General features: G+C 37.7%; 2 protein-coding genes across 2 annotated transcripts; both read left to right on the top strand.

The window, feature by feature from the left end:
- The first annotated feature begins 3,161 nt into the window (after positions 1 to 3,161).
- Positions 3,162 to 20,333, top strand: LOC6031169 (CD109 antigen). The gene is made up of 13 exons (XM_038254420.1): positions 3,162 to 3,382; positions 10,564 to 10,750; positions 10,816 to 11,178; positions 11,237 to 11,564; positions 11,625 to 11,911; positions 11,975 to 12,078; positions 16,469 to 16,724; positions 16,783 to 17,004; positions 17,068 to 17,110; positions 17,169 to 17,588; positions 17,647 to 17,940; positions 18,656 to 20,074; positions 20,134 to 20,333. Exons 1-13 carry the CDS (start codon positions 3,303 to 3,305, stop codon positions 20,250 to 20,252), a joined length of 4,122 nt encoding a protein of 1,373 aa, XP_038110348.1. The 5' UTR covers positions 3,162 to 3,302; the 3' UTR covers positions 20,253 to 20,333.
- A 479-nt stretch (positions 20,334 to 20,812) lies between these two features.
- Positions 20,813 to 26,134, top strand: LOC6031174 (CD109 antigen). The gene is made up of 11 exons (XM_038250993.1): positions 20,813 to 21,010; positions 21,451 to 22,003; positions 22,063 to 22,390; positions 22,457 to 22,859; positions 22,915 to 23,170; positions 23,229 to 23,441; positions 23,497 to 23,539; positions 23,596 to 24,069; positions 24,125 to 24,418; positions 24,478 to 25,899; positions 25,959 to 26,134. Exons 1-11 carry the CDS (start codon positions 20,910 to 20,912, stop codon positions 26,057 to 26,059), a joined length of 4,188 nt encoding a protein of 1,395 aa, XP_038106921.1. The 5' UTR covers positions 20,813 to 20,909; the 3' UTR covers positions 26,060 to 26,134.
- Positions 26,135 to 26,337: the final 203 nt, after the last annotated feature.

Here is a 26,337-nt window from a genome sequence, read left to right as displayed (position 1 = left end):
AAAAAAACTGTTATGGTGCAAATTTTACAATCACGTGTTAGCTGTTTGACATGTGGCGTCGCGGTGTTCATCAAGCATTCATAGCATGCTAAGGAAAATTTGATGCTTTTCTGGGGAAAACCGTTGGTTCCGAAAACCCCGGATGTATTGCCGTTGAGCTCGATGGGGGTTGAACGAATCGACCTGGTCTGTTAGGAAAAGTTGTTCTCCAGACGATTCCGCTCATTTCTGGCCATCCTAGAAGTTTCTACATGTTTTTCCCAGGCCTGTAGGAGCGAATGAACGAAAATTCAAAATTTCCGATAGTAATTTCCATGTAAACTTGAACCCGCTTGAGACAAGCCAGTTTTCAACCAAATGAGCTGAAATTTGGTGTGAGAGTCCCTTTGGGTATGCCCTACAAGGAGAACCACACCAGAACTTGATCTGAGAACTTTTCAAAATCCGTACCCACCCTAGTATACATACATCATTGGGCAGGAAAAGTAGTGATTTTTTATTGCTATTTTTACGGCCAAATGATGTTTGTGGTTTAAAATCGTAGAGAATAGGAAAAAACAAGAAATTTTGTAGGGGCCACATTTTTATTGTACTTTTTAACAGTTTCTACAGAGCAGACCTTAAATTAGTCATTTAAAATTGAAAATATGAACAAAAACAGAAAATCGTGTCTACAGCAAAATCACCTCAATGGCGTATACATCATATCGCCGTAAAACGGCAGTATAGGCCTAGGATAACAAGTCTAAAAAGTTTCATTGAAATCGGAGAGGGTCGGGTACACAAGTACCAGAAAACTGCACTTCTAGAAGAAGTTTTAATTTTTTTTTGAAAGGTACAAAAAGTTAACTAAAACATATTCCGAAAATAAATTGAAATCCTATCAATGTCACCCCGGTACATTTTGAATCGGCAGATGGATTATTTTTTTTATTTCGAACAAAAACTTTAATTTCGAAACTTCGTGTTAGTTACAGTTACAAAACTTTGGAGGGGTTTTTTAAAAAGATATTTGAGCAATTCCAGCTCAAATCAGGAATTTTTCTGATACTTTTGTACCCGACCCTCTCCGATTTCAATGAAACTTTGTAGACATGTTATCCTAGGCCTATATATGCCATTTTTGTGCATATGGAGCAAATAGTACTCGAAAATAACATTTGAGAAGGGCGTAAGGTATTTAAATATTTTTGTATTCTGTAATTTAAAAATTACTGTACCTCGAAGCCGTTGCGTCGTATCAAAAAGTGGTCAAAGACAAACTTGTAGGAAATGGGACGGGCTTTCTGAAAAAAAAATACACTGAAACAAAAATACACGCCACATCTATGAGATTTTTTGATTTTTAAGTCTAAAATTTAAATTTGAAGGTGATGTCACGATTTTTTTTCGTTCAAAATTTTTGAGGAAATAGCCTAAAATGTTACTAAAAGACTGACGAAAAATGCAGGATGGTATGTCTCTCCTAAAAAAATACAAAAATCATTTACTGAAACTGTTTTTTTGAAAAGTGGTCTAAACATCAAAATTTTTGAAAACCGGTAGTGGGAATCGATTCTCCAGACAATTTTACATAAAAGTCTCCGTATTGACCATTGTCCTTTGTCCAATCCTTGGGAAGATACAGCGGTTTTAAAAATAAAAATGTTGAAAAAACGGGATTTTTGGTGGTTTTTTACAATTTCTATATGACAGACTTGGTTTTTCAGTCTTGTAAATATTTTTAACGGAAAGCTCGTCTAATTTCCCATAAGTTTGCCTTTGACAGCATTTCAATTGGATGTAAGGGCTTACAGATATAAGCTTAATTACATTGCTTATAACTGAAAATAGAATATTTTTTTCAGTGTGGTAGAAACCAGGATAGTAAATTTGATTACGTAAATATAAAAACGATATAAATCAATAAGCTTAACTTATGGGAAATTAGACGAGCTTTCCGGTAAAAATATTAACGAGCTGAAAAACCAAGTCTGTCATATAGAAAATGCCAAAAACCACCAAAAATCCCGTTTTTTCAACATTTTTATTTTTAAAACCGCTGTATCTTCCCAAGGATTGGACATAGGACAATGGTCAATATGGAGACTTTTATGTAAAATTATCTGGGGAATGGATTCCCACTACCGGTTTTTAAAAATTTTGACGTTTAGACCACTTTTCATAAAAACAGTTTTAGTAAATGATTTTTGTATTTTTTTAGGAGAGACATACCATCCTGCATTTTTCGTCAGTCTTTTAGTAACATTTTAGGCTATTTCCTCAAAAATTTTGAGCGAAAAAAAATCGTGACATCACCTTCAAATTTAACTTTTAAACTTAAAAATTTAAAAATGACATAAAAATGGCGTGTATTTTTGTTTCAGTGTATCTTTTCAGAAAGCCCGTCCAATTTCCTACAAGTTTGTCTTTGGCCACTTTTTTATGTTATGTTATTTTCGAGTACTATTGGCTCCATATACACAAAAATGACTTATATAGGCCTAGGATAACATGTCTACAAAGTTTCATTGAAATCGGAGAGGGTCGGGTACAAAAGTACCAGAAAAATCCTGATTTGAGCTGGAATTGCTCAATTAAAGAAAAAATGATGATGTATTAACATAAGGAGTTTTCTTGTAACCATCACGGGTTATCCCAATTTCACGAAAAAAAATTGGGTGTGCCATCAAATCGGGCGTCCAATTTTAACCATTTTCAAACCATCTTCATTTTTGCGGCAAATGATTGAAAAACACGTCTTTTTTCAAATACAGGGAGTCGTACCATCCCTCAGTAACGAGATATCGAAAAATGGAGCTCAGATTCGTGTTCAGGGACAAACATTACCCGTTAGGACGAAGTTTAACGTAAATCGAGTTGGGTGAAATGGCGGAGAATTACCCCCTTTTAAAATAATATTCTGATCAAATTGGGCATCAAAAGGAAGAGTCTTGTCTCCTTTGAATAATAAAAATAATTAATTTGATTTTTTTTCACAGAGAAATCCTCCAGTGTACTTCCCCTTTTGAATTTTTTGATAAACATTCATCCTTGTTTTCACTTCTCATTGATTAATTCTCTTCCCGAAGTGAGCGTTCATCTCTGCTGCCGAGCGAATTCTGGCCGTTGATAAGGACTTCGGTCGAGTCCCTATTCGTACAGTAGACTGCACGATCCTCTCGGGCTCGATCGTCAGTCAGTCAGGTCCGGATCGTCGCGTGGAGCAGACGCGAATTAAAAAAGCACAGCTCCAACGAAGAAAGCTCCACTGAAGAAGAGCAATTAATTAGTGAGGAGAGAGAGAGAAAGAGTGTGTGGCGATGGTGACCAATCGCCTCAAGTGGCTCCTGCAGTTGGTGCTCTGCTGCGGCCTGTTCGTCGAGCTGTGCCAGAGTCAAGGGTCAGTTGAGTTTGTTTTGATTGTGCCGCTGCGCGCTGCTGTGATGCTGTGGAAAGAGGGAATCCCCCAGATTGCGAGAAATCCCCGTTCGAATTCGCAATCGGCCCAAGAAGAAGTGATAGTGCGGTGCGATGGGCTCTGCCAAGTGTGCGGAAGATTCGGTTTTATGCTCGACGGGGATTTTTAGCTTCGTTTACGATTTGTGTCACATGGATTAAGTGTGGAGTTTGGATATTTATTTGGATTTAGGAAGAAAATCGAACGCAATTACGTGAAAACAGTGCAAGTGATTATAGAAGCAAAAAGTTTAGAATGCAATTGTTATTTTGTTTTCACTTATCATGTGTTTAACTGTTCTTGTTAGAGGGAAAACCGGAAGAATTATTGTGCTCCATGCTAATTAATTCTTATAAATCATTCAACAAAAAATAAAAGCTGGTGATCGGAAAAAATGAATTTTTATTTTTATCCGCAAAATATTTGTAAGAAAAAAAAATTAAAGGCCAATTTGGCAACAGACAGCCAGGCAAAAATTATACATTTTCAAAATTCAAGTCTGTTTTCCGTTATTATAAATGCACGAATATATTCTATGCAACCATTCAATTGAATTACTGAAAATATATACAAAAAATATTGCAACAGGGTGCATTTTTTCTAGTCAAATTACACCGAGTAAAGTAGATGAATTCTAACTGCAATTAAAATATAAGACTGATTTTGGGCCAATAGCAAACAAATATACTATATTGTTTGTGAATTACCTCTCTACAATGTTTCCTGAAGCAGTATTCAACACCTGTTTTTCCTATGTCTATTGGTCTTTTGGAAATATTTTGTTTAAATATTGCATAATACATTGTTTATTTTGGTTCTGATCCCAAATATTTATCTCTAAATATTTGGGGGGATAACTTTCTTCTGGTACATCCAGCACAATGATTTATTTTGTTGATGTTAATTTTTTGTGGATATTTCCGTGAAATTTTGAGAAATTTGATAATTTTCTTAAATGAATGCTTACAATAACAACACTCAACAAATATTTCATCGAAATGCTTATTATGAAAATTATATTATTTCTCGTTTGAAAAACTAATATAAATTATTAAATTAATTGAAAGGAAAACATATATACCGTAAACCGGGGTGACTTTGATAGGATTTCATTTTGTTTTTAGAATATTTTCCAACAGGTAAGGTTTTTCTCAAGATTATTATTTTTAAAACATGTACTGGGGTAGGCCACACAAAGTCCATGCACTATTTTGGAAAAAAAGTTTTTTCAATAATGTTTCGAAAAAAAGTTACGTTAAAAATTCTTAGTTTTAATTGTGGGGTGACTTTGATAGTCCTAGTTTTTCTTGTTAAAATCATATTTAAGATGTTCAAACTTTATTTGTACGCTAAATGTACCATCACTAAAGTAGCTGATATAGTTTCAAAGAGAAAAAAAATCAATGTTTATATTTAGTTAACTAAGTGTACAAGCTTTTAAGCAAAATACATATAAATTTTAGGTAAAATTGTTAAAAAGTCGGAATTTTGCCTGAAATTTACTAAAACTAGTTTTGTTTGTAAAATTATCGATTTATATTGCATTTTATACTGAATTCGAAGCACGAATCACAAGTTTTCACATTTTACATGAAATTTGTTCAACTGAAATTGCCTATAAATTTGGAGATTTTTTTTAATTGTGTTTCAAAAACGCATATAATTTATTATTTCGATGCCTCTGTGCTCTCTTATGCTAACTACATAGGAAAACCAACAAGCTAAGAACAAGAGAGCACAGAGGCATCGATTTACAAACTTTTTTAACCTTTTGCCTAGTGGAAAATTGTCCAAAGAATCCGAAAATGCATTCCGTTTTCCGATATAAAATCATGTTCATTGAGAAAATCAAGACACTTTGAGAAGTTGAAAATAATGACTTTCATCAACATTTTCTTAACTATATTTAACTACCTTTTTAAGTTGTCAAAATGTTATGAAATGATCTTTTTGAGGTAATTTGAACACATCTCTACCACGGTTAGTATGTTTCTAAACCATTCCTTACGTATTTTAATTGTACTCTTCATTTGCGGAAAAATCGCAAACCTATCAAAGTCACCCCGGCTATCAAAGTCACCCCGTTTTACGGTAATAAGAATTGAATGCAATGAATACTCAAATAAAGTAAACAAGAAACAGTACCAACCACCAATCATAATTTCAATTCATATGAATTTTGACTGTTCGTTTCGCTAATTTTACAATTTAAAAGAATAAAATAATTAAATTTTCTACTGTGATAGAAAAAATCGATAGTATTTCATCAGCCTTTCTTCAAAGCTAACTAAATCAAATCATATTTTCATTTCATTTCTTTCGTTGTTTAAGCATAACTTGTGTAAAGTTAGTATCCCGTGAAATTTTCACGAAACTTGATGATTTGGTTGAATGGTTCCTGTGGAAATTGGGAATACGAATGAGGGGTGATGTAAACTTTTTTCAATATTCAAATATTTGAAAATATATAAAGATTCTAGTAAAATTTATATTTGCTGCTAGACAAGACTGCTGTTTCCATTTGGAAAAAATAGGCTGAATAATTACTTTTTATAATTATTAAAAAGATCGAACTTGTTTTACAACCTCTTTGCTTTAGTTTAATCCAATAGATATTGTTTTGTTAAGAACAAGTGAAGAAAAAGGGAAAAGAAATTTAGAATAAATTTTCTATAAGTGTAACGTTAAAAATGAATGTGTTTTGAAATTATTGTCCCCGTGAAAATTGCATTTTTTGTCCTTAAGTGACAAATTAACCTTATTTTTATTGCCAAAAAAAAATAACTGATTTAAGTTGCGAAAGGTTAACTTTTCAAAAAATCATCAAGCGCGAAAAAACATATCTGAAGAATTGAACTTTTCTAAACGGCGATCCATGAACCTAACCAACGATGGGTCGGATGATGGATCCGGACATAGTTTACATACATTTAAGTGAGATCCGGCTTCAAAAAAGTACATCAATATCACTTAAGTGGCCAAATCTCGAGACAGGGTTGCCAAATCTTCAATGTTTTAGACTCGTCGGAAAGGTATTTTGATAACCTAACCAACAATGGGTCGGATGGTGGATCCGGACATGGTTTACATACATTTAAGTGAGATCCGGCTTCAAAAAAGTACATCAATATCACTTAAGTGGCCATATCTCGAGACAGGGTTGCCAGATCTTCAATGTTTTGGACTCATTGGAAAGGTCTTTTGATAAGTTAACCAACAATGTGTCGGATGATGGACCCGGACATAGTTTACATACGGTTAAGTGAGATCGAAATATATATGAAAACACATTTTTATACATAACTTTTGAACTACTTATCCAAACTTCAATCTGTATAAAACTCGATCTATGGGACCCTAAACCAAGTCGAATGCAACAAGTTCGAGTCAAATCGGTTCAGCCAGTGCCGAGAAACATGAGCTAGTTTGTTGGTCACATACATACATACACACACACATACACACACACATACACACAGACATTTGTTCAGTTTTCGATTCTGAGTCGATATGTATACGTGAAGGTGGGTCTACGACGTTTTTATACGAAGTTCATTTTTAGAGCAGGATTATAGCCTTACCTCAGTGAGGAAGGCAAAACAAGACATTCAAATCATATTTTAAAGTATTTTTAAAGAATCGAATAAAAATCAAACAAATTCCAAGAAAACGATTTTTTAAGTCTAAACAAAAGGGGTGTACCCCATTTGGCATAATGGACATTTGGCATAACGGGTTTTCAAGAAGGACGTTTGGCATAATGGACGTTTGGCATAATTGGTCCAAGACATCAGGGACGTTTGGCATAATGGACATTTGGCATAATGGACGTTTGGCATAACTCGTTCAAAAACCATCAAGGACGTTTGGCATAATTATTGCTATCTTTTTTTGTTTTATTAAATTAGTATTTATTTTCTGTAAAGTATAATAATTTATAGCTTTTTTCCTATTTTTTACACAGATAATTTTACTTTAAAAGATGATTTTTTTTTTCAAAGATATCATGTATCTATTTTTTTCAATAGATGTAATTTTTCCCCTTTTTGGAATATTTGTTTATAAAGCTTTAAAATGCATTTTTTCATAAATTTATTTAAAATATTTTTTTAGAATAAGTTTGCAGCTATTGTTTTGTATGATATTTTTCCTTCTTTTATTTTAAATTCAACTATCAATGAGATGGCAGTTTTGCCAGTCTTTAAATATTTTGCAATCAAGATTTTATACTATTTTTCCTTTTCCCTCCTTTTTAGAATTCAACCTGAAGAATGTATGAATATTTTGCTCTGCTTTAAAGAAATTCAATTAAGATTTTCAAAGCAATTTTCTCTTCTTTTATTTTAAAACTAAAAGAAGGCAAAATCTCTCAAAAAATCTGCAGTTTGTTTTTTTTTTCAATATTTTGCAATTATTTTTTTTATGCAATTTTCCCTTCTTAAATAATCAACCTAAATAAGGAAAGTACATTTTTTCTTACTTTAAATATCTGACAAATAAGTAGTTATGAAATTTTCCCTTCTTTTATTTTAAATTCAATTTTTAGAAGGGAAAATCTCTAAACAAAACTTTTTGAATATTTGACAATTGAGTTTGTTTATGAAATGTTTCCTTCTTTTATATAAAATTCAACTTATAGAAAAAGTTTCTTTACAGATTCACAATTTGCTACTCTTTAAACGTTTGATAATCGCTTTATTTTTATGTTTTCACCTACCTCTATTCAAAATATCAATTTAATTGAACAATTATCCCTTCTTCAAGATTAGTTTTAAATATATACAAGAAGGGAAAATTGCATAAACAACTTTATTGCAAAAAAAAATAAAGCAACAGAGAAAAAATGTGCAAAAATGATAGAAATGTTAAAGAGAACATCTATAAGAGAATTTCTCTTCTTAAAGTTGAATATAAAAGATGGGAATGGGAAAATTGCAAAAAAAAACTTAATTGAAAATATTTAAAGAATATCAAAATCGACATCCCTGTGTGTGTGTGTGTGTGGTCCAATCCAATACCCGCTAACCGGTAGCGATATTATGGGAAAGTATAGTTTGTATCAGACTTTTGTATATGCCGAATGCTGATACAACTTATCTCAGTCCCGGGTATTAGGTGGTGATAGCCCTCGCGCTGCTTCCAACGACCCGTTTCAGAATGACAGAGCTCCTTGCGGTCCAATTCCGAGGTCGCTGGGCATTGTTCGGCCCCGCCTTAACATAGAAGCAAGCATCTGAAGGAAACTCGATCTATATTTAGACTTCCAATCCCGTCAGGCAAATCAGGGATCAGCGCGTATTTAATATGAGAAGATAACATGTTTCAACACTACGGATCAAATTCACTACTGGAGTGTAAACCTTCTGATGGCCGACTGCTTAGCGTCCCAGACCACCAATCCAGAGGTGTGAGTTCGAATCGCAGCTGATTCATTTTTCGTTTTTGTTCATATTCAAAGTTCAAATTCAGCATTCCAAATTTCAAAGGTACCGGCCGGGATTTGATCCCTGAACCTTCTGCTTGTGAGGCAGATGCCGTAACCATTAAGCCACGGAGCCGGTGTTAATAGCAAAATCGACATCCCTTCACCCAAAATACAGGGTCAAGAGTATTGTTCCATCAACATTTATAGGAGTTCAATGCTAAACTCGATAGAATAATGGTTCCAACTCATACCTGCAAAACAATCAATTTCATTAATTAATTAAAACAGTAAATCTTCAACAAGAGTCATACATCGACATCTCACTACTCTTGTGTCACCAAGCTGTTGTGGCCAAGGCAGTTTAGTCATTGAGTTATTATATTAAAGGTCCCTGGTTCAATTCCCGTAGACAACACTTCTGGAGTTTTTTTTTTTTTTTATAAGGTCCAATAAACCAAATTTCCAGTTTTGCTTTTTCGGTGTTTTTGAAACCGCCTTGAGTCAGGGTTTTAAAAAAAGCTCCAGACTTTTTGTTTTGAAGGATGAACTTTTTCTTAGAACGGACTCGAGGGCATAATTCTCTCAGTCATCTAGAACTGTGTTCTCTGTGTCTGTAAATTTTACCGCTACTCTCGTGTCGGACGAGTGCTGCCCAGTTCTGGGTGTTCTTTAGGTTGAATTCGAAAAAAGAAGGGACAAATGTGAATTTATCTACAGATTTTTCCTTCTTCTAGTTAAATTATGATCAAAAGAAGGGAAAATTGCATTATAACAGCTCAATTGTCGATGATTTGAAGAGGTTTTTTCATCTTTTAGTTGAATTTCATAAAAAAGAAGGGAAAATTTTATTTAAAAAATATTATTGCTAATTATACTGAAAGGGGAAAAATGTAGAGCTAACAAGAGATATTTCCTTCATTAAACTAAATTTTCAATAAAATATCGCGATTTCATGAAAATATTTATTGTGAATAATAATCAAAAAGGGAAAAAAATACTATTTGGGAAATAATATAGAGATACCAAATTTTCGAAAAAAAAAATAATAATCTCTTAAAGATATAAAAAAGGTAAATAAACAATACATTTTCATTCGTGAAAATAAGAAATACTCCTAAAAAAAAACAAAAAAAAATCTAGAAATAACTATGCCCAACGTCCATTATGTCAAACGTCCTAGATGATTTTTAAACGAGTTATGCCAAACGTCCATTATGCCAAATGTCCATTATGCCAAACGTCCTCGATGGTTTTTGAACAAGTTATGCCAAACGTCGATTATGCCAAATGTCCATTATGCCAAACGTCCCTAATGTCTTGGAGCAATTATGCCAAACGTCCATTATGCCAAACGTCCTTCTTAAAAACCCGTTATGCCAAATGTCCATTATGCCAAATGGGGTACACCCAAACAAAAGTTACTCATCTTCCTGGTAATGATCTTCAATTTAACTTTATTTTTTTGAAAATATTTGATGTTTGTGGGTAGTAGTAATGCATTTCTGCATATTCATACCAAAATTTTACCATTTTCTATGTTTACGCTAACCAAACAGCTCTAGGCTTTAAATAGTTAAACATCGGTTATAGTCTACAAGTCCTAATGGAAAATGAACACACCGGGGATTCCCTGCCACACTGAGAAAAACTTATAACACCTAGTTTTACTGTTTGCTTCTACCTCCCCCTCCCACCACAGATTGTCAGTAATTGGACCGAAGCTGATTCGACCCTTCACGCCGTACACGGTTGCCTTTGCAAACTCACTGTCACGTGACGCACGGCTGGAAGTCGTCCTGGAAGGACCCACCGATTCCGTTTCCGTGTTGAACAGGGCGGCCCGATTAGCTGTAACGAGAAGAACAGGAAAATCGCACACATTTGAGGTTCGCTTTGTCTGACAGTTGGATTTTGGGTGTAACTGTGGCCTAAACTTGTCATTTGTTTCTAGGTTGGAGAAATTCCAAACGGCGAGTACAGACTTTCGATCAAGAGCCTTTCGGCTGACTTTGGTTTCAACGAAGAAATCGATCTCATCTACGATGGCAAAACGGAGTCGCTGTTCGTTCAGCTGGATAAACCGGTCTACAAACCGGGAGATATGCTGCGATTCCGGGTTGTCGTGGTCGACGTCAACACGCGACCAGTGACCAACCTCAAGTCTGTGCAGGTGAAGCTGGCGGACAAGGATGGAAATTCTATCATGGAATGGCCCTTTGGCAGGCTGTACAACGGAGTATTTGAGACCAGCTTCCAGCTGGCATCGTCTCCGGTGCTAGGAAACTGGACCTTAACGGCACTGGCAGGAAGCAGTGTAAGATTGGATTGTTTGAGAGAAGATTTCTTTTTATAATGAATAATTTTGATTACAGAAAGTTAAAAAACAATTTGAATTGAGAGAGTACATCCTGCCTAAATATTACATTAAAGTGTATCCCACGGAGGTTTTGCTAGCTTCAAAGAAACAAATTAAACTGGCCGTTGAGACGGCTTACACTTTCGGCAGACCTCTGGACGGTACGCTGACGGTGGATTTGTTTTTGGAAGATATCTACCAAAGAAATCCTGATCACTCCGTCACGAAACGCATCGAAGGACGAACTTCGGTGGAGTTTGACTTGAAGAAGGAAGTCGAAGTGGAGGAAGATAGTATTTTTGCTAATGTTTGGGCTAGGGTTAGCGTGATGGAGACTTTTACCAGTAATTTGAATCATTTATTTTATTGCTAGATCTATCTTAACATTACCATTATAATTGCAGACAAAACTGAAACCATCATGAGAAGCATACCGGTTTATAAAAATCCGTACACGATAACGGTGATCAAATCGGAGCCCATGTTCCGCGCTAGAATGAGCTACAACATGCAACTGGAAATCAAAGATCACAACGAAGTTCCTGCTAAAGGAGGAACTACTGCAAGCATTACGATCATGTATGATGGAGGAAACTTTGACGAAATTTCCATGGTTGGTGAAGTTGATGCAAAAGGCATGGTACCATTGGAACTGACGCCTCCAACTGGGGCTACGACACTACATATGCGGGTAATGGATTTGATACTTTTTTAAGTTAACTGTGATTTACTAAATTCTAATCAATAATTTCAGGTAATCTACGATTCGTTTGAGTACGATCAATTTGAGGAAATATACGCGGCTCAATCAAGAAGTAATCAGTTTATTACAGTCACGTTGAATTTGAAGAAATATAAGTAAGTATTTTGAACATTCCTTAAAATTCAATTGGTTTGATACCCAGAAAATACACATGGTCCTATTTTCGCTGTTAGATTTTTTGGAAAGAATTAAATGAAAGTAATTTCCCGAACAAACTGTTTCTGATAAAATTCAATGTTCATCGAATGAATTGTGTTGTTGTGTTAAATTGGTGTTAAACTCTCATAAATGGATTCATTTAAATTTTATATTAAAATCATACTTTTTCTGTTTATTATCAAAAATTTTGAATCATTTCGAGTTATAATTCAGATAACAAAACAACTCCGACCCAGTTTTTCAAAAAGACCCGACTCCACCAACTACGATTCCAATTTTAACTACAACAACAAGATTGTTAACAATAAAATTATCGTAGTTTGATAACGATAAGGAAAGTAATTAGTTTTAAATTTTGAATAAATTTTCACTCTTTAAGAGTTTTTTTTTGTAAAAAAAAACTAAAATTTTACAAAACAACGTATTTTATGAAAAAAACTAAACATTTCATAAAAAACAATACGGGTATCAAATGTTTTACAATTTTGTAAGCACTTTTATTTTATAACAGTTTGTTTTTATAATTACTAAAATTTTAACAAAATACCGTTTTTTAAGAAAATATTTACAATTTCAAAATTTTCAATATGATATCAAATGATGCGAAATTGTATATGGGTCATTCCACCTGAAGCTTGCAAGAAAAAATACAAATTTGAAAATTACCTTCTCCGTCCCTGCTCAAATTTGGCAGAGTAGTTGATACTATCAAAACATGCAAGAATCCCGAATTTCGTCCAAATCGGACCACCCCCTCAATTTTGGTACCTCCCCAAAAAATCGACCAGTGTGCTTCTAGCAAATGCTGCGACTGAAAACTCAAAACTTCAAAATTCGATATCTCTGGAACGAAACATATTCCTTTCTACCAATAAGTGATTTTTATGTAAAATTGGCAGGGGAATGCGATGGTGAGGTCAAATTTAAAAAATAAATAGGGCAGTTTTGAGATACGACCATTGAAAGTTTTGAATTGCGCAATACAGATAGAAAAAACATCTTAATCGAAATTTTGATCACGGAAATGGATTCTACGTTCAATTTCACTTCAAAATTGAGCTTAAGACCGACCTTCTAAGATTTTTGGTTCCTGAGCTATCGCCGTTGGAAGATGGGAGGTTCGCCCAAAAATTGCCAAAAAGTCTATTTTTTGGGAAGGTACCAAAATTGAGGGGGTGGTCCGATTTTGGACGACATTCGGGATTCTTGGATGTTTTGATAGTATCAACTGCCCTGCCAAATTTGAGCAGGATCGGAGAGGGTAATTTTCAAATGCTGTTCCGCTTCAGATGGAATGACCCATATACAGTTTCACTTTTTAACAATTATCAATTTGTCATTTTCAAATTTTGAAAACCAATATTTTCTTCAAATACCGATTTCATAAAAATACAAAAAAAAAAACAAAATTTATATCAAACCTTTAAAAAATTTGGTATGCATTTCACAAAAAAATATACTTCTTAAGTTTATGTCCTTCGTTGTTCCTTGGTCAGAAAGTCAAGGGGGAGACGTAAAAGAGTACACGAACAACAGTCCAGTTGTTTTGCAATAATTAGTTTTCAAAATTTGAATAAGGTAAATATGCATACAACATATCGCATCGCTTTATACCCAAAAACAAAAAAAAATTATGCAGATGTGAGTTTTTTCATGAAATTAAAATTTGATTTTATAACAAAGACTCTATTAAGGGGTTACACTTAATTTTATTTAAAATATGTTTTCAGGGCATTAAAATATACATTTTCAACTATTAACAAAATAAATTTGAAGACATTTGGTTGTATCATTGCTGAGATATATCTATTTGAAGTTAGCATTTTCAAAAAACGGGTGCCACGATATCTCCACACTGCCTTGACCAAATCGACTCAAAATTTTGGAGAAGACTCGTCAAACCGGTCATGTGTGTGCATGACGAAGGCCGATTTCCAAAAAGTTTATTTTTAAAAATGATAAAAATATTTTTATGTTTTTCATATTAAAAATCATCAGTTTTTGATTTTTGTATTTTTTAAAAATCGGGCATCGTCATGCACACGGGATATGTCTCCAGAGTCTTCACCCCGAATTTCAGCCAATTTGGTCCATCCCATCTCGAGATATTATGGCACCCGTAAATCAACTCGGTGTTTCGAGAAAAACGCTCAGAAAGTTTGACAGTCCGCTTTGCGCTTTGATGTATTAGAATGATGCCTTGAAGTTTTGCATCATTTCCGGCATTTTTCTGTGCAATGGTTTTTGTTCTATTGACCAAAACTCCAAATAGGAGGGTCGAGGTACCCCAACGGAATCCGGAATATCTCCGGTAAAAGTGGACCATATTTGTCCCCCATCTGACAGTTCAAAATATATACAAATCTGGATCTTTTGCAACCGGAAGCATCCAATTTGGTCAATTCTACCAAAAGTTATGAGATTTTTAAGTAAAAAAATAGGGGTCAAATGACTACCCGAGCGTTTGAGTGTTAAAATCGTCTCTAACTCAGTTTAATCATATAATATCTTCATGAAACTTTCAGGAGTGATTGAAAATTATCTTTTTAGTGGATTCAATAAATTTTCTGTAATATGAAATTTTGTGATTTTCTACATGTATGCACCCAGAACTGGGCATCGGCATACGAGAGAATAAAGAGCACGATTCGGTAGTAAAATGGTACTGTGTGCGGACTGAGAGGATAAATCCCGAAATTTCCGAGAGTACTTTACTCATGGGTTCATCTTCAAAAAATGTTCATCTATCAAAAAAAAGTACCGGTACCGAGACTCGAACTCAAGACCTTCGACATATAGGGACGTGGCGTTAAATCGTGCTGCCATCTGGTTTTTTTTAGTGCAAGAGTGGAAAAGTGCTGAGTCATCGTCTAAAAATAGACGGCGTCCTATCTCGCCCAGCAAAATGAAGTCGATAAAGTAGTCGGTTTCGATGGAGTAAAAGTGGAAAACGTGGTCTAAAAATAGCGACGCCATCCCCCTATTGAACCGTGCCTTTGCCGTATGGGCCACCGCGGTTCGGTGACAAAGTGGCGATCATGTGTCCACATAAGTCACTCAATAGGATGAACTGTTCCAATGAACGAATGAACACGCGAGAGGACTATACTCTCGCAAAATAGCACTTTCCTCACGTTTCTTTTCGTGAGGACTATCCTCTCGTTCTTTAACTTTGGGTGTGTAACCCCTTAAAGTGAATATGTGAGGTTTATTTAAAAAAAAATATTTTATCATGTGAAAAAATTAGAATTTTACAAAAAAAAACTCAAATAAAGTTAAAATACATCGAAAAATTGGCATCGTTTAAAAAACGGTATTTTGAGAAAAAAAATTAGTAACTTAGGCCATTACAAATATTTTTCTAGATTATGTCCCATGATTTTCTACGAGTTTGTGGGGAGAATTTCATTAACATTCAAATGTTTCTGTTTTTGAAAAAGCTGATTATTCACGCCTTCCCCCGCTTTGTCACGCTTTTCCTACACCCAAAGTTAAAGAACGAGGGGATAGTCCTCACGAAAAGAAACGTGAGGAAAGTGCTATTTTGCGAGAGTATAGTCCTCTCGCGTGTTCATTCGTTCATTGGAACAGTTCATCCTATTGAGTGGCTTATATGGACAAATGACCGCCATTTATTCACCGAACCATGGAACGGTTCAATATGCCGAAGGTCTTGGGTTCGAGTCTCGGTACCGGTACTTTTTTTTTGATAGATGAACTTTTTTGGGAAATGAACCATGAGTAAAGTACTTTCGGTAATTTCGGGATTTATCCTCTCCGTCCGCACACAGTACCATTTTACTACCGAATCGTGCTCTTTATCCTCTCGTATGCCGATGTCCAGTTCTGGGTGTATACTTACGACACGCAATGTCACACTTGCTCAGACCCCTCCAGAGCGTGACATACTTTATGGATGACGCCTTATGAAGTTATTCAGGATTTGGTAAATAAGGTAATTTTAGAATGATATTTCAAGTGAGTTATCGTCGATAAGGTTTGCTTCCTACACATTATTTTTGCAAATTTTGATGACAATTCCACCTTATTCTAACGGAATTACTATAGATTATGTTTACGTTTGCTGAGGTAACCCAACAACAGAATGTGTAATGGTTCGAGTACTGGAATTAGGTTCCAATCCTGTGAGGTAAAGGAATTTTGAAGTTCTCTGTAAATTTGGATTTTTCAGCATTGATCAATACAGGGATTTAGTACCAGGGCTTTAAAAAGAAATATATCCGGGATTATATTTAAGACCATAAAACAAAAACAAGAATACTTATTTTTAAAGTCCCTAACCTAATTTCACAATCTCACCCGCAGAGTTCGCCCCAACAAGGAGGTCCTGTTCGAGGTTTCGTGCACGGAACGAATCAGCCACTTTTCCTACATACTTGTGGCACGTGGGTCCATCGTCGACTCGGGAAACGTGAACGTTTTCAACAAGCAAAAAACTTCCTTCCGCTACCGGTTGCTGCCCCAGTTGGCCCCCAAGGCAAAGCTTATTGTCTCGTACACCAACAAGGAGTTTTTGATTTTCGACGAGTTGGATCTGGACTTTGACGTGTTCAACAATGATGTGAGTAAATGGGGATATTTTGCTCGGAAGGTGGTTTTAACAAGATTTTTAATTTTAGTTTGAATTTTCGCTGGATCACGAAGTCGGTAACGATTATCACCCCGGGCAGGATATCTACGTGGATTTGAAAGCTGCCAACGACTCGTACATTGCTTTCCACGCGATTGATCAGAGCGTACTTCATTTGGGGCGTGACGGTCACGTGTTCTCCAGAGATGATGTGCTGGAGGACTTGAGCCAATATGGAGCGACCGAGGCCAACGAGTTTGATCCGTTCCATGTAGGTTTTGCGTAACTTAAGCATTGGTTAAATTTGGTACTAGATAAACTTTTTCTTTTGCAGACTATGGGTCTATTTCTTAGAACTACTGCACAAGTAGATTTTCGTAAGTTTGTTTTTGGAACATGATATCAAATTTATGCTAACAAAAGGTCCGTTTCTAGCTTATGCTCGCCAACAACTGTCTAGATTTGGAGGATCCGTTTTTGGTAAACGCGTTGAAAAAGCGATTCACATTCGAACAGTTTTTCCGGAAACTTGGCTGTGGCGAAATTACACCATGGATGGAAGAAACTCCAAGATGACAATTGCATCGGTTGTACCTGATACAGTCACTTCGTGGACCGTTACTGGCTTCGCGCTGAGTCCAACGTACGGTTTGGGTATTATGCAAGAAACACGCGAGTTTACGGTAAACCAACCCTTCTACATCATCGCCAATCTTCCGTACTCTATCAAGCGCGACGAAGTGGCAGTGATTCACGTGACAGTGTTCAACTTTCTTGGCAATACTCTGACAACGGATGTAACTCTTTTCAACAAGAACGACGAAATTGAGTTTGTGGAAAAATCGTCCGATGATCGTAAGACTGTAAATTTCACCTTCTGTCAAGCTCAATACTAAATTAATCAAACTTCCAGCAACCCGCCGCACCAAGGCCATCATTGTGCCGGGCAACAACGGCAAACCCATCTCGTTCCTGATCAAGGCGAAAAAGCTGGGCGAAATTGCCATCAAGATCCAGGCGGTCAACCCGCTGAAGACGGACTCGGTGGAGCACATGCTGCGCGTGATCCCGGAAAGCCACATGCACGAGGTGAACGAGGCGCGATTCATCGACCTGCCCAAGAACACGGTGCAGAACTTCCAGATTCAGGTCAACATTCCCCGCGAAATCGACGAAGGGTCGGCGAGGATCAAGTTCACGTTGGATCGTAAGTGGCTGGATTTTTTAAAATTTCAGATGTTAGAGAATTTTTTTCATGCTTTTTTGGCACTTGCACAACAAAAGAAGCATAACGTTGACGTGTTGTCAAAATTGTTAATTTAAATGTATCCACTGCCCACCATTGAAAAAACGGCTAATATCCACTTTTGGCAAAAACGAGTTATTAGCACCAGGTGGTAGAGGATGTTCCAACGCGTCTTCTGAAACTTGAATTTTACTAAAATAGTGTTTAAATTTAGCTGCCGATGCAAAAACCAAACGGCTAATATTCCACTCTTATGGGAAATTGCCTTGATGAACATTTGGTGACAAACACTAAAACGCGTTTTCTCGGAATACTTGATTTGGCATAATAGCCGAATTTTGAATTATGGTCCAGTGTTCAGAATGTCATTTTGAGCATGTTAACTTAAACGATTAACTGATTTTGTCTTGTTTTATTCTTTTTATCTTTCATAAAACTACATCAATGCTATGCAAAATTACATGAAACAAAACTAACGACCAAACCCTGATGAATTAAACTTATGTCCTTGACGGATTTTTAGATTGTAACCCGGCTAGAAGCTTATTTCAGTTCTCGAGTTTTTTTTGAATAGGTCCTATAAACATATGAAAGACATTAGTTTATGAACGTTAAAAAAAAACTCTAGAGTTGTGGTTTATAAAACGATTGATTCAATATTTTACTTTATTTTCAGCTGACATCCTAGGAACGGCCATCAAAAATTTGGAATCGCTGATTCGCCTGCCAACTGGCTGTGGCGAGCAGAACATGATGAGATTCGTACCGAACATCGTGGTGCTGGACTATTTGTCTGAAACTGGCACGATCCGAGATGACATAAAAGAAAAGGCCATTGGATATTTGAAGAGTGGCTACCAAAATCAGATGAAATACAAGCTCAGTGATGGTTCGTTTGGCATTTGGGCCTCTTCCCGAGGTGGTACCTTCCTGACTGCGTTCGTAGCAAAATCGTTGAAAATTGCCGATAAGTACATGAGCGTGGACATTGACGTGGTGAACAAAGCGTTTGCCTGGTTGGCAGGAAAGCAGCAGCCGGATGGAAGATTCACCGAAGTCGGAGACGTGGCCCACGCAGACATGCAAGGTGGTTTGCGTTCAACAAGTTATGCCCTCACGGCTTATGTTTTGGCCGCCTTTTTGGAAACAAAAAGCATTGCACAGACACATTCTGATGTGATTCGAAGATCTGCCAATTACCTTATGAGTAATTTCGACAACATGAACAATGTGTACGACTTGGCACTTACGACGTACGCTTTGTCGCTGCAGAGCCCGGCAAGTTCTCAAAAGTTCTTCGATAAACTAGTTGAGTCCTCCACATACGATTCTACAAATAAGGTGCGAAGTTGGAGCTACAAATCTCTGGGCGTTGAAATAGCTGGTTATGCGCTACTTTCTTACGTCCAACGTGAACAGATATTGGATGCAACGCCTATAATGCGTTGGTTGACCAGCCAGCGCTACGATCTGGGAGGATTCCCGGGAACCCAGGACACTTACGTTGGTTTGAAAGCATTGGCGAAATTTGCAGCCAAAGCGTCGGCCCACAGGAATGATTATCGTGTTACGGTTCGTCCTAAGAAAGAGAAATTGTTAACTTTTGACGTCGATAAGAAAGTGCTGAGCATTCAAGAGCTGGACCTTGACAGTTCCTCGAGAAGTATCGACGTAGAAGTCAGTGGCATCGGAAAAGGAGTTTTCCAAGTAGCATACCAATACTATCAAAACATCCTCAAAGAGAAGTCATCTTTCGATTTAAGCGTCAATCTGATGAATACGACCACCTACTACAGGCAGCAACTCCACGTGTGCGTCAAATTTAATCCGAAGGAAGCCTATCAGTACTCCAACATGGTACTGGTTGAGGTATTCTTCCCTAGTGGTATCGTGGCGGACGACGATGCCGTCCAGGACCTGTCATCAAACAGGGCGATTCAGAAAACGGAACTTCGATTCGGTGGAACCTCGTTGGTTGTCTACTACACTCGGCTTGGAGTACAAAAGAATTGCTTCACCGTAACTGCCGAACGTAGATTCAATGTTGCACTACATCGACCCACGTATGTTGTGGTGTATGATTATTACGACAATAGTAAGATGCTTAGTTTATACATGCAGAACCAAAAAACTTTAATCCTTTACTTTTTTCAGAACAATCTGATCGATTTGCCATTCAGTCGTACGAGGGAAAGGTGATGCAGCTGTGTGATGTGTGCGAAGACGAAGACTGCGTAACGCTGGCGTGTCCTCCCAGTACTGCTTCGGGTTAACCAGGGTGATTCTCCCTTCCTAAATAACCGTGCACTGTCTCGAGCCAATGATCAATAAATTGCGAACCGACTGAAATCCATGACCGAGACATTCTTTTAAGAGAAAATGATGAGAAAGTTTTTAGATATACTAAATTTGTTTAACTTCAAAATATTCTGACACACTTAACGGCTAAACCAGTTTTAACTCAACCGAGAACCAATAAAAGGAAATGACCAATTGAATAAATCATTTCCGTCTTAACTGAAGAACCTTGAAGAGCAAAACAAATGTCTTTCTTTCATCGAATAGCTGCACAGAAATAAATCTAGTTGCACAGAAAAAACTTTAAATATAAAATGTAAAAAAAATAATATTCAAAGTGCATCCATCACTTTGAAAACTATAATATTAAAAAATATAACATTGCAAATTACTACCAAACATTGTTAAAGTGTGCTTTTGTTGCATAACAACTTATTTGAGCTTAGTATCCACACAGGTCCACTTGAAAAAGATTGACCATCTCTTTGATAAGAAAGAAATTAAAAAGGCATCCAACTGACCATTCGTATTCAGTGCAGTTCGCGAAGCTGCTAATAGAGTGCTACAGTTTTACACAGTGCATCGTTAAAACAAAGTTACATTGGAAAATAGTTTAGTTTTTTCGCGACAAAATGAGTTTAGTAACTCGATTTGTGACAAATCGTTGGATGATGTGGGTTTTAGAGCTACTGATCCTAGGTATTTGTTTCATTGGGTATTGCAAAGGACAAGGGTAAGTCGCCATATTGCCTTTAGGGTTGTTTTTTTTACCGATTTAGGTAGAATTCAATCGACCATATTTTTTTAATGCCACTACTTTTTTGAATAATCGGTTCTACCGATTTTGGCAAAAAAATAAACAATGAGTAGTATTTAATTCTTTTAATCAATTTAAATTGACACATTTGCAATCAAATTTAAAATGGTTTCCTACAACTTGTAGGCTACAAGCGAAATAATTTGTTTAAAAATCTGTAGAATTTGTATATAACAAATAAGCCATTTAAAATTTGGTTGAATTCAAGCCAAATTTGTGGTTGATATTTTTCCGTTTTGTTCTTTAGATCAAGTTTGTATGGAATTCGATCATTTTAACTATGAACACTCTGTCTGAAATCAATTTTGGAGAATTTTCCAGCTGTCAATGAAATGTATACTAATTTAATCTCCCAGATTCTCAGCTATTGGACCAAACACGATCCGACCGAACACACCGTACTCAATCTCGTTCACAAATTCTTTTCCGTGCCATGCACCCGTGGACGTTACGCTGCAGGGAGGACCTGTTGGTTGTAAATTGTCCATAAACCAAACTATCAGCGCGATTGTGTCGAGACGGACCGGGAAATCCGTTTCGTTCGAGGTTGGGAACATTGCAAAGGGCAACTACAAAGTTCTGGTCCGGAGCAAAGATGTGGGTATTCCATTCAACGAAGAAATTGATCTTGCGTACGATGGAAAAACGGAATCAATTTTCATTTTGCTGGACAAACCGGTCTACAAACCTGGTGATGTGCTCAAGTTCCGGATCGTCGTGGTAGACGTGAACACGAGACCGGCTAGTGATATTAAAACTGTAAATGTGACCCTTTCCGATGCCAACGGGAATTCAATTAGGCGATGGCCGTTCGGAAAGCTTCAGCATGGCGTGTTTGAGTCCCAGGTTCAACTGGCGTCGTCTCCCACGCTAGGGCTGTGGAGCTTTACAGTTATGACTGGAAGAAGTGTAGGATTTGGAATTGATAATTGTTGAAAAGCTTGGTTTTCTAGAATTTCACTTTTCAGAAAGCATCAAAGTCACTCGAGCTTCGAGAGTACGTACTGCCCAAATATCACGTGAAGGTGTATCCCCAACGGGCATTGCTGGTCACGGAGAAACGAATCGTACTGGTCGTCGAGACAGCTTACACCTCGGGAAAGCCACTGGAGGGATCCCTCACGGTGGACCTGTTTGTGGACGATGCTAGCAAACGAAGGCCAGATTATTTCACTACAAAACGTATCGAAGGACAAACTACGGTTGAGTTCCGCTTGAATGACGAGTTGGAGGTGGAAAGTGATAGTGATGTAACTTTCGTATTTGCCCGAGTCAACGTCACGGAAACTTTCACCAGTGAGTACCTACAACCCTAAAATTTCAAAATGAATTTGAACGTGCTACAATTCATAAATTTTCCAGATCGAACTGAATCCATCGTCGAGAGAATTCCAGTGCATCGATATCCTAACACAATTTCGGTGGTCAAATCTGACCATTTGTTTAGCCCAGGAAGTCTGTTCTCGTTGCAGTTGATCGTACAGGATCACAATGGAATTCCCGCTAGTGATGGACAATCTGCCACAATCAAAATCATTTACGATGGAGATGAGTCTGGTGAAGAAAGCTACGAAATTTCACTAGTGAAGGAAACAGACTCTAAAGGAGTAATAACGGTAGACATCGTACCGCCGAGGACGGCAATATCTTTCCAAATGGAGATCACCTATGATTCCATCGTGTATGACAACTTTGAGGAAATTTACGCAGCACAGTCAGAGAGCAACCAGTTTATAACTGTAACTTTGAACGAAAATCGTTACAAGTGAGTGATTGATCAAAACTTAAATTGCCCTTACCAACGTTCTCCTTCCATCCAGAGTGCGCCCCAATCGGGAAGTGTTGTTCGAGATCTCCTGCACCGAACGGATGAGCCACTTTGCCTACACGTTCTGGGCACGCGGAAGCATCATCGACTCGGGCCACGTTAATGTAGCGAACAAGAAACGGTACTCCTTCCGGTACAGACTGCTCCCGCAGATGGCGCCCAAAGCGAAGCTGATCGTCACGTACACCTCGAAAAACTTTCTCATTTTTGACGACCTGGAGCTGAACTTTGACATGTTCAGCAATCACGTGAGTTTTTTTTAATGATATCAATAGTGTGACAGATTTGAAAATTGCCACTTGCCAGTTCGAGTTCAGCCTGGACGACGACGATTATCTGCCTGGACAGGACATCTACGTGGATTTGCAGGCGGCCAACGACTCGTACGTAGCGTTCCACGCGATCGACCAGAGCGTTCTGCACCTGGGCCGTAACGGACATGCGTTCACGCAGGACGATGTGTTACGTGACTTGAAACAGTACGGCGTGGGAGAGTCGGACGAGTTTGAACCCTTCAATGTGAGTTAATCAAGTGACTGTTAAAGTTAGTAGTTTGATCAACTTTGCATTACAGGACATGGGTTTGTTTGTTAGGAGTACAGCTGCGGTAGATTTTGGTGAGAGTACATCCTCTTTATGACAAAATGAAAATTTCAACAGGTTCTGCTTACAGCATACGCACGAAACCACCATTCGAGATCCTCAAGATCATCAGAAAAAATCGACAAGGCACCGACCCAAATCCGAACCGTCTTTCCGGAAACGTGGCTGTGGACAAACTACTCAATGGATGGTAAAAGATCATTCATGACGATTGAATCTGTTGTGCCCGATACGGTCACGTCGTGGATGGTCGATGGATTCGCGCTTAGTCCCACCCTAGGCCTGGGCGTAATGAAGCAGCCACGGGTGTTTACAGTAAATCAACCCTTCTACATTATCGCCGATCTACCGTACTCGATAAAGCGCGATGAAGTGGTGGTGATTCAGGTAACCGTGTTTAACTTTCTGGGGACCACTTTGACATCGGATGTAACACTGTTCAACAAGAACGACGAAATTGAGTTTGTCGATAACTATGTTGAATTTGAGTCGGCAACAGATGTCACGCTGTCCGATATGAACGTGAGAGCTGTGGAGACTCACGGTAAGATGCTTGTATTATCGTGCTTGACGATTGATTTGAAAAAATCCCATTTTAGTTACTCGTCGCACCAAGCCAGTTATCGTGCCGGCAAATAACGGCAAATCTGTATCGTTCATGATCAAAGCGAAAAAATTGGGAGACATTGCAATCAAGTTCGAAGCCGTCAATACGCTTAAATCTGATTCGGTAGAGCACATGCTGCGTGTTGTACCAGAAAGTCACTTGCATGAGCTGAATGAGGCCAGGTACATTGACCTTTCGGAGACAAATTACCAGAAATTCGATATCAGTATCAACGTTCCACGCAACGTCGATGAAGGATCCGTAAGCGTAAAGTTTATCTTGGACCGTATGTTTTGGTAACCCTGGAACTTATCAAAATATTTTAAATGTGCTTTTTTATTCCAGCTGATATTTTCGGCTCGGTTGTAGAAAACCTCGAGTCATTAATAAGTCTTCCGTGTGGATGCGGCGAACAGAACATGATTCAACTCGTACCGAACGTAGTAGTGCTGGACTACATGTATGAAACTAGAACGATTAAAGAGGAACTTTATTCGGACCTGATCTCCAAACTAACCAAAGGTTATGAGAATCAACTAAATTACAAGTTGTCGGACAATTCATTCGCCGTTTTTCCAGAAATGAGGGGATGTGTATTTTTGACGGCATTTGTGGCAAAATCTTTTGCAATTGCCAGCAAATACATTTACATAGACGAGCGCGTAATTGAAGGTGCATTAGATTGGTTGGTACAAACGCAACAACCGGACGGTAGATTCGAAGAAATTGGAGATATCATACACGTTGATATGCAAGGAGGTCTAGAAACATCTTGCTTTTCGCTGACGGCGTACGTTCTGATTGCCTTGCTAGAGTCAAAAAGTGTCAACGGGGAACGTTGGGAGATTTTACAAAAATCAGCCGATTATCTTACAACGGGGCTGGACTCTATTAACAACCCATATGATTTGGCTTTGGCTACCTATGCTATATCATTGAAGGATCGTAACGAGTCCTTGCCGTTTTTGGATAAACTCGTCGAATTCTCCCAATACGACGAGGCAACTGGAACACGTTCATGGAGCTATCGTTCGCTTGGTGTAGAAATAGCCGGATATGCTCTGCTTTCTTACATCGAGCATGGTTTGGTGCCCGATGCAACGCCCATAATGCGGTGGCTAACCACTCAACGTTACGACCGGGGTGGATTCATGTCAACGCAGGACACATTCGTTGCTCTGAAAGCGATGGCCAAGTTTTCTGCACGAGTATCGACCCACCGGAACGATTACCGAGTGGCTGTGATTCCCAAACGTGACAAAATGTACCTGTTTGATGTGGACTCCCAATCGTTAAACACACTGAAGCAAAATCTGGAAAGTACCACCAGAAAGGTACAAGTCGAACTGTTAGGAAAGGGAGCAGGAATCTTCCAAATTTCCTACCAATACTACCAGAACATCGTAGTGGAGAAATCCAGCTTCAACTTGGAGGTCAACCTGCTACCCAACAGCACCTACTATCGCCAGGAACTCAACGTTTGTGTTAGCTTCAACGCCAAAGAAGCGTACGAGTACTCCAACATGGCCCTGGTAGAGGTGTTCTTCCCCAGTGGCCTCGTGGCGGACAAGAATTCCGTACGGGATCTATCAATCGGAAGAAACATTAAGAAGACAGAACTTCGATTCGGAGGAACCTCCCTCGTCGTGTACTACATTCGTTTGAACGCCCAACCCAACTGCTTCGTAGTTAGCGCCGAACGCCACTTCAAAGTTGCCCTGCATCGTCCGGCCCACGTGGTCGTGTATGACTATTACGATAATGGAGGTACAGCTCCTGCGGGTTTACATCTCTGAGCTTTAAAATAATCTGATTTTTTTTTTCAGCCCAATCCGATCGTTTCGCCATTGCGACCTACGAAGGAAAGGTGATGCAAATGTGCGATGTTTGTGACGACGAGGACTGTGAGACCCTGTCGTGTCCCTAGGTTGGAGAAGTAAAAGAGTGATTCATGAATGTGATAAAACACTGATCAAATATAATAAAAGACATTAAAAATATGTATTTGTCTTCCTTTTGTTTCACCGCCAAGCCACCCAGAATTGCATATTTATCCCACTTAAAATTGAAAATAAAAAAATCACTTTGTGGAAATAATTAAACTTTAAAATATCAAAGTTTTTTTTCTTGCTCTTGCTAGTGCCTTAGTTAAAGAAATAATTGTTCCAAAATTTATTATGATGCAACCCACAGCTGAAAGGAACT

This window comes from Culex quinquefasciatus, chromosome 2 (assembly GCF_015732765.1).
Source record: "Culex quinquefasciatus strain JHB chromosome 2, VPISU_Cqui_1.0_pri_paternal, whole genome shotgun sequence".
In the NCBI taxonomy this organism is placed as follows: domain Eukaryota; kingdom Metazoa; phylum Arthropoda; class Insecta; order Diptera; family Culicidae; genus Culex; species Culex quinquefasciatus.
The sequence above is the reverse complement of the archived record's forward strand: the minus strand, read 5'-3'. Positions and strand labels throughout refer to the sequence as shown.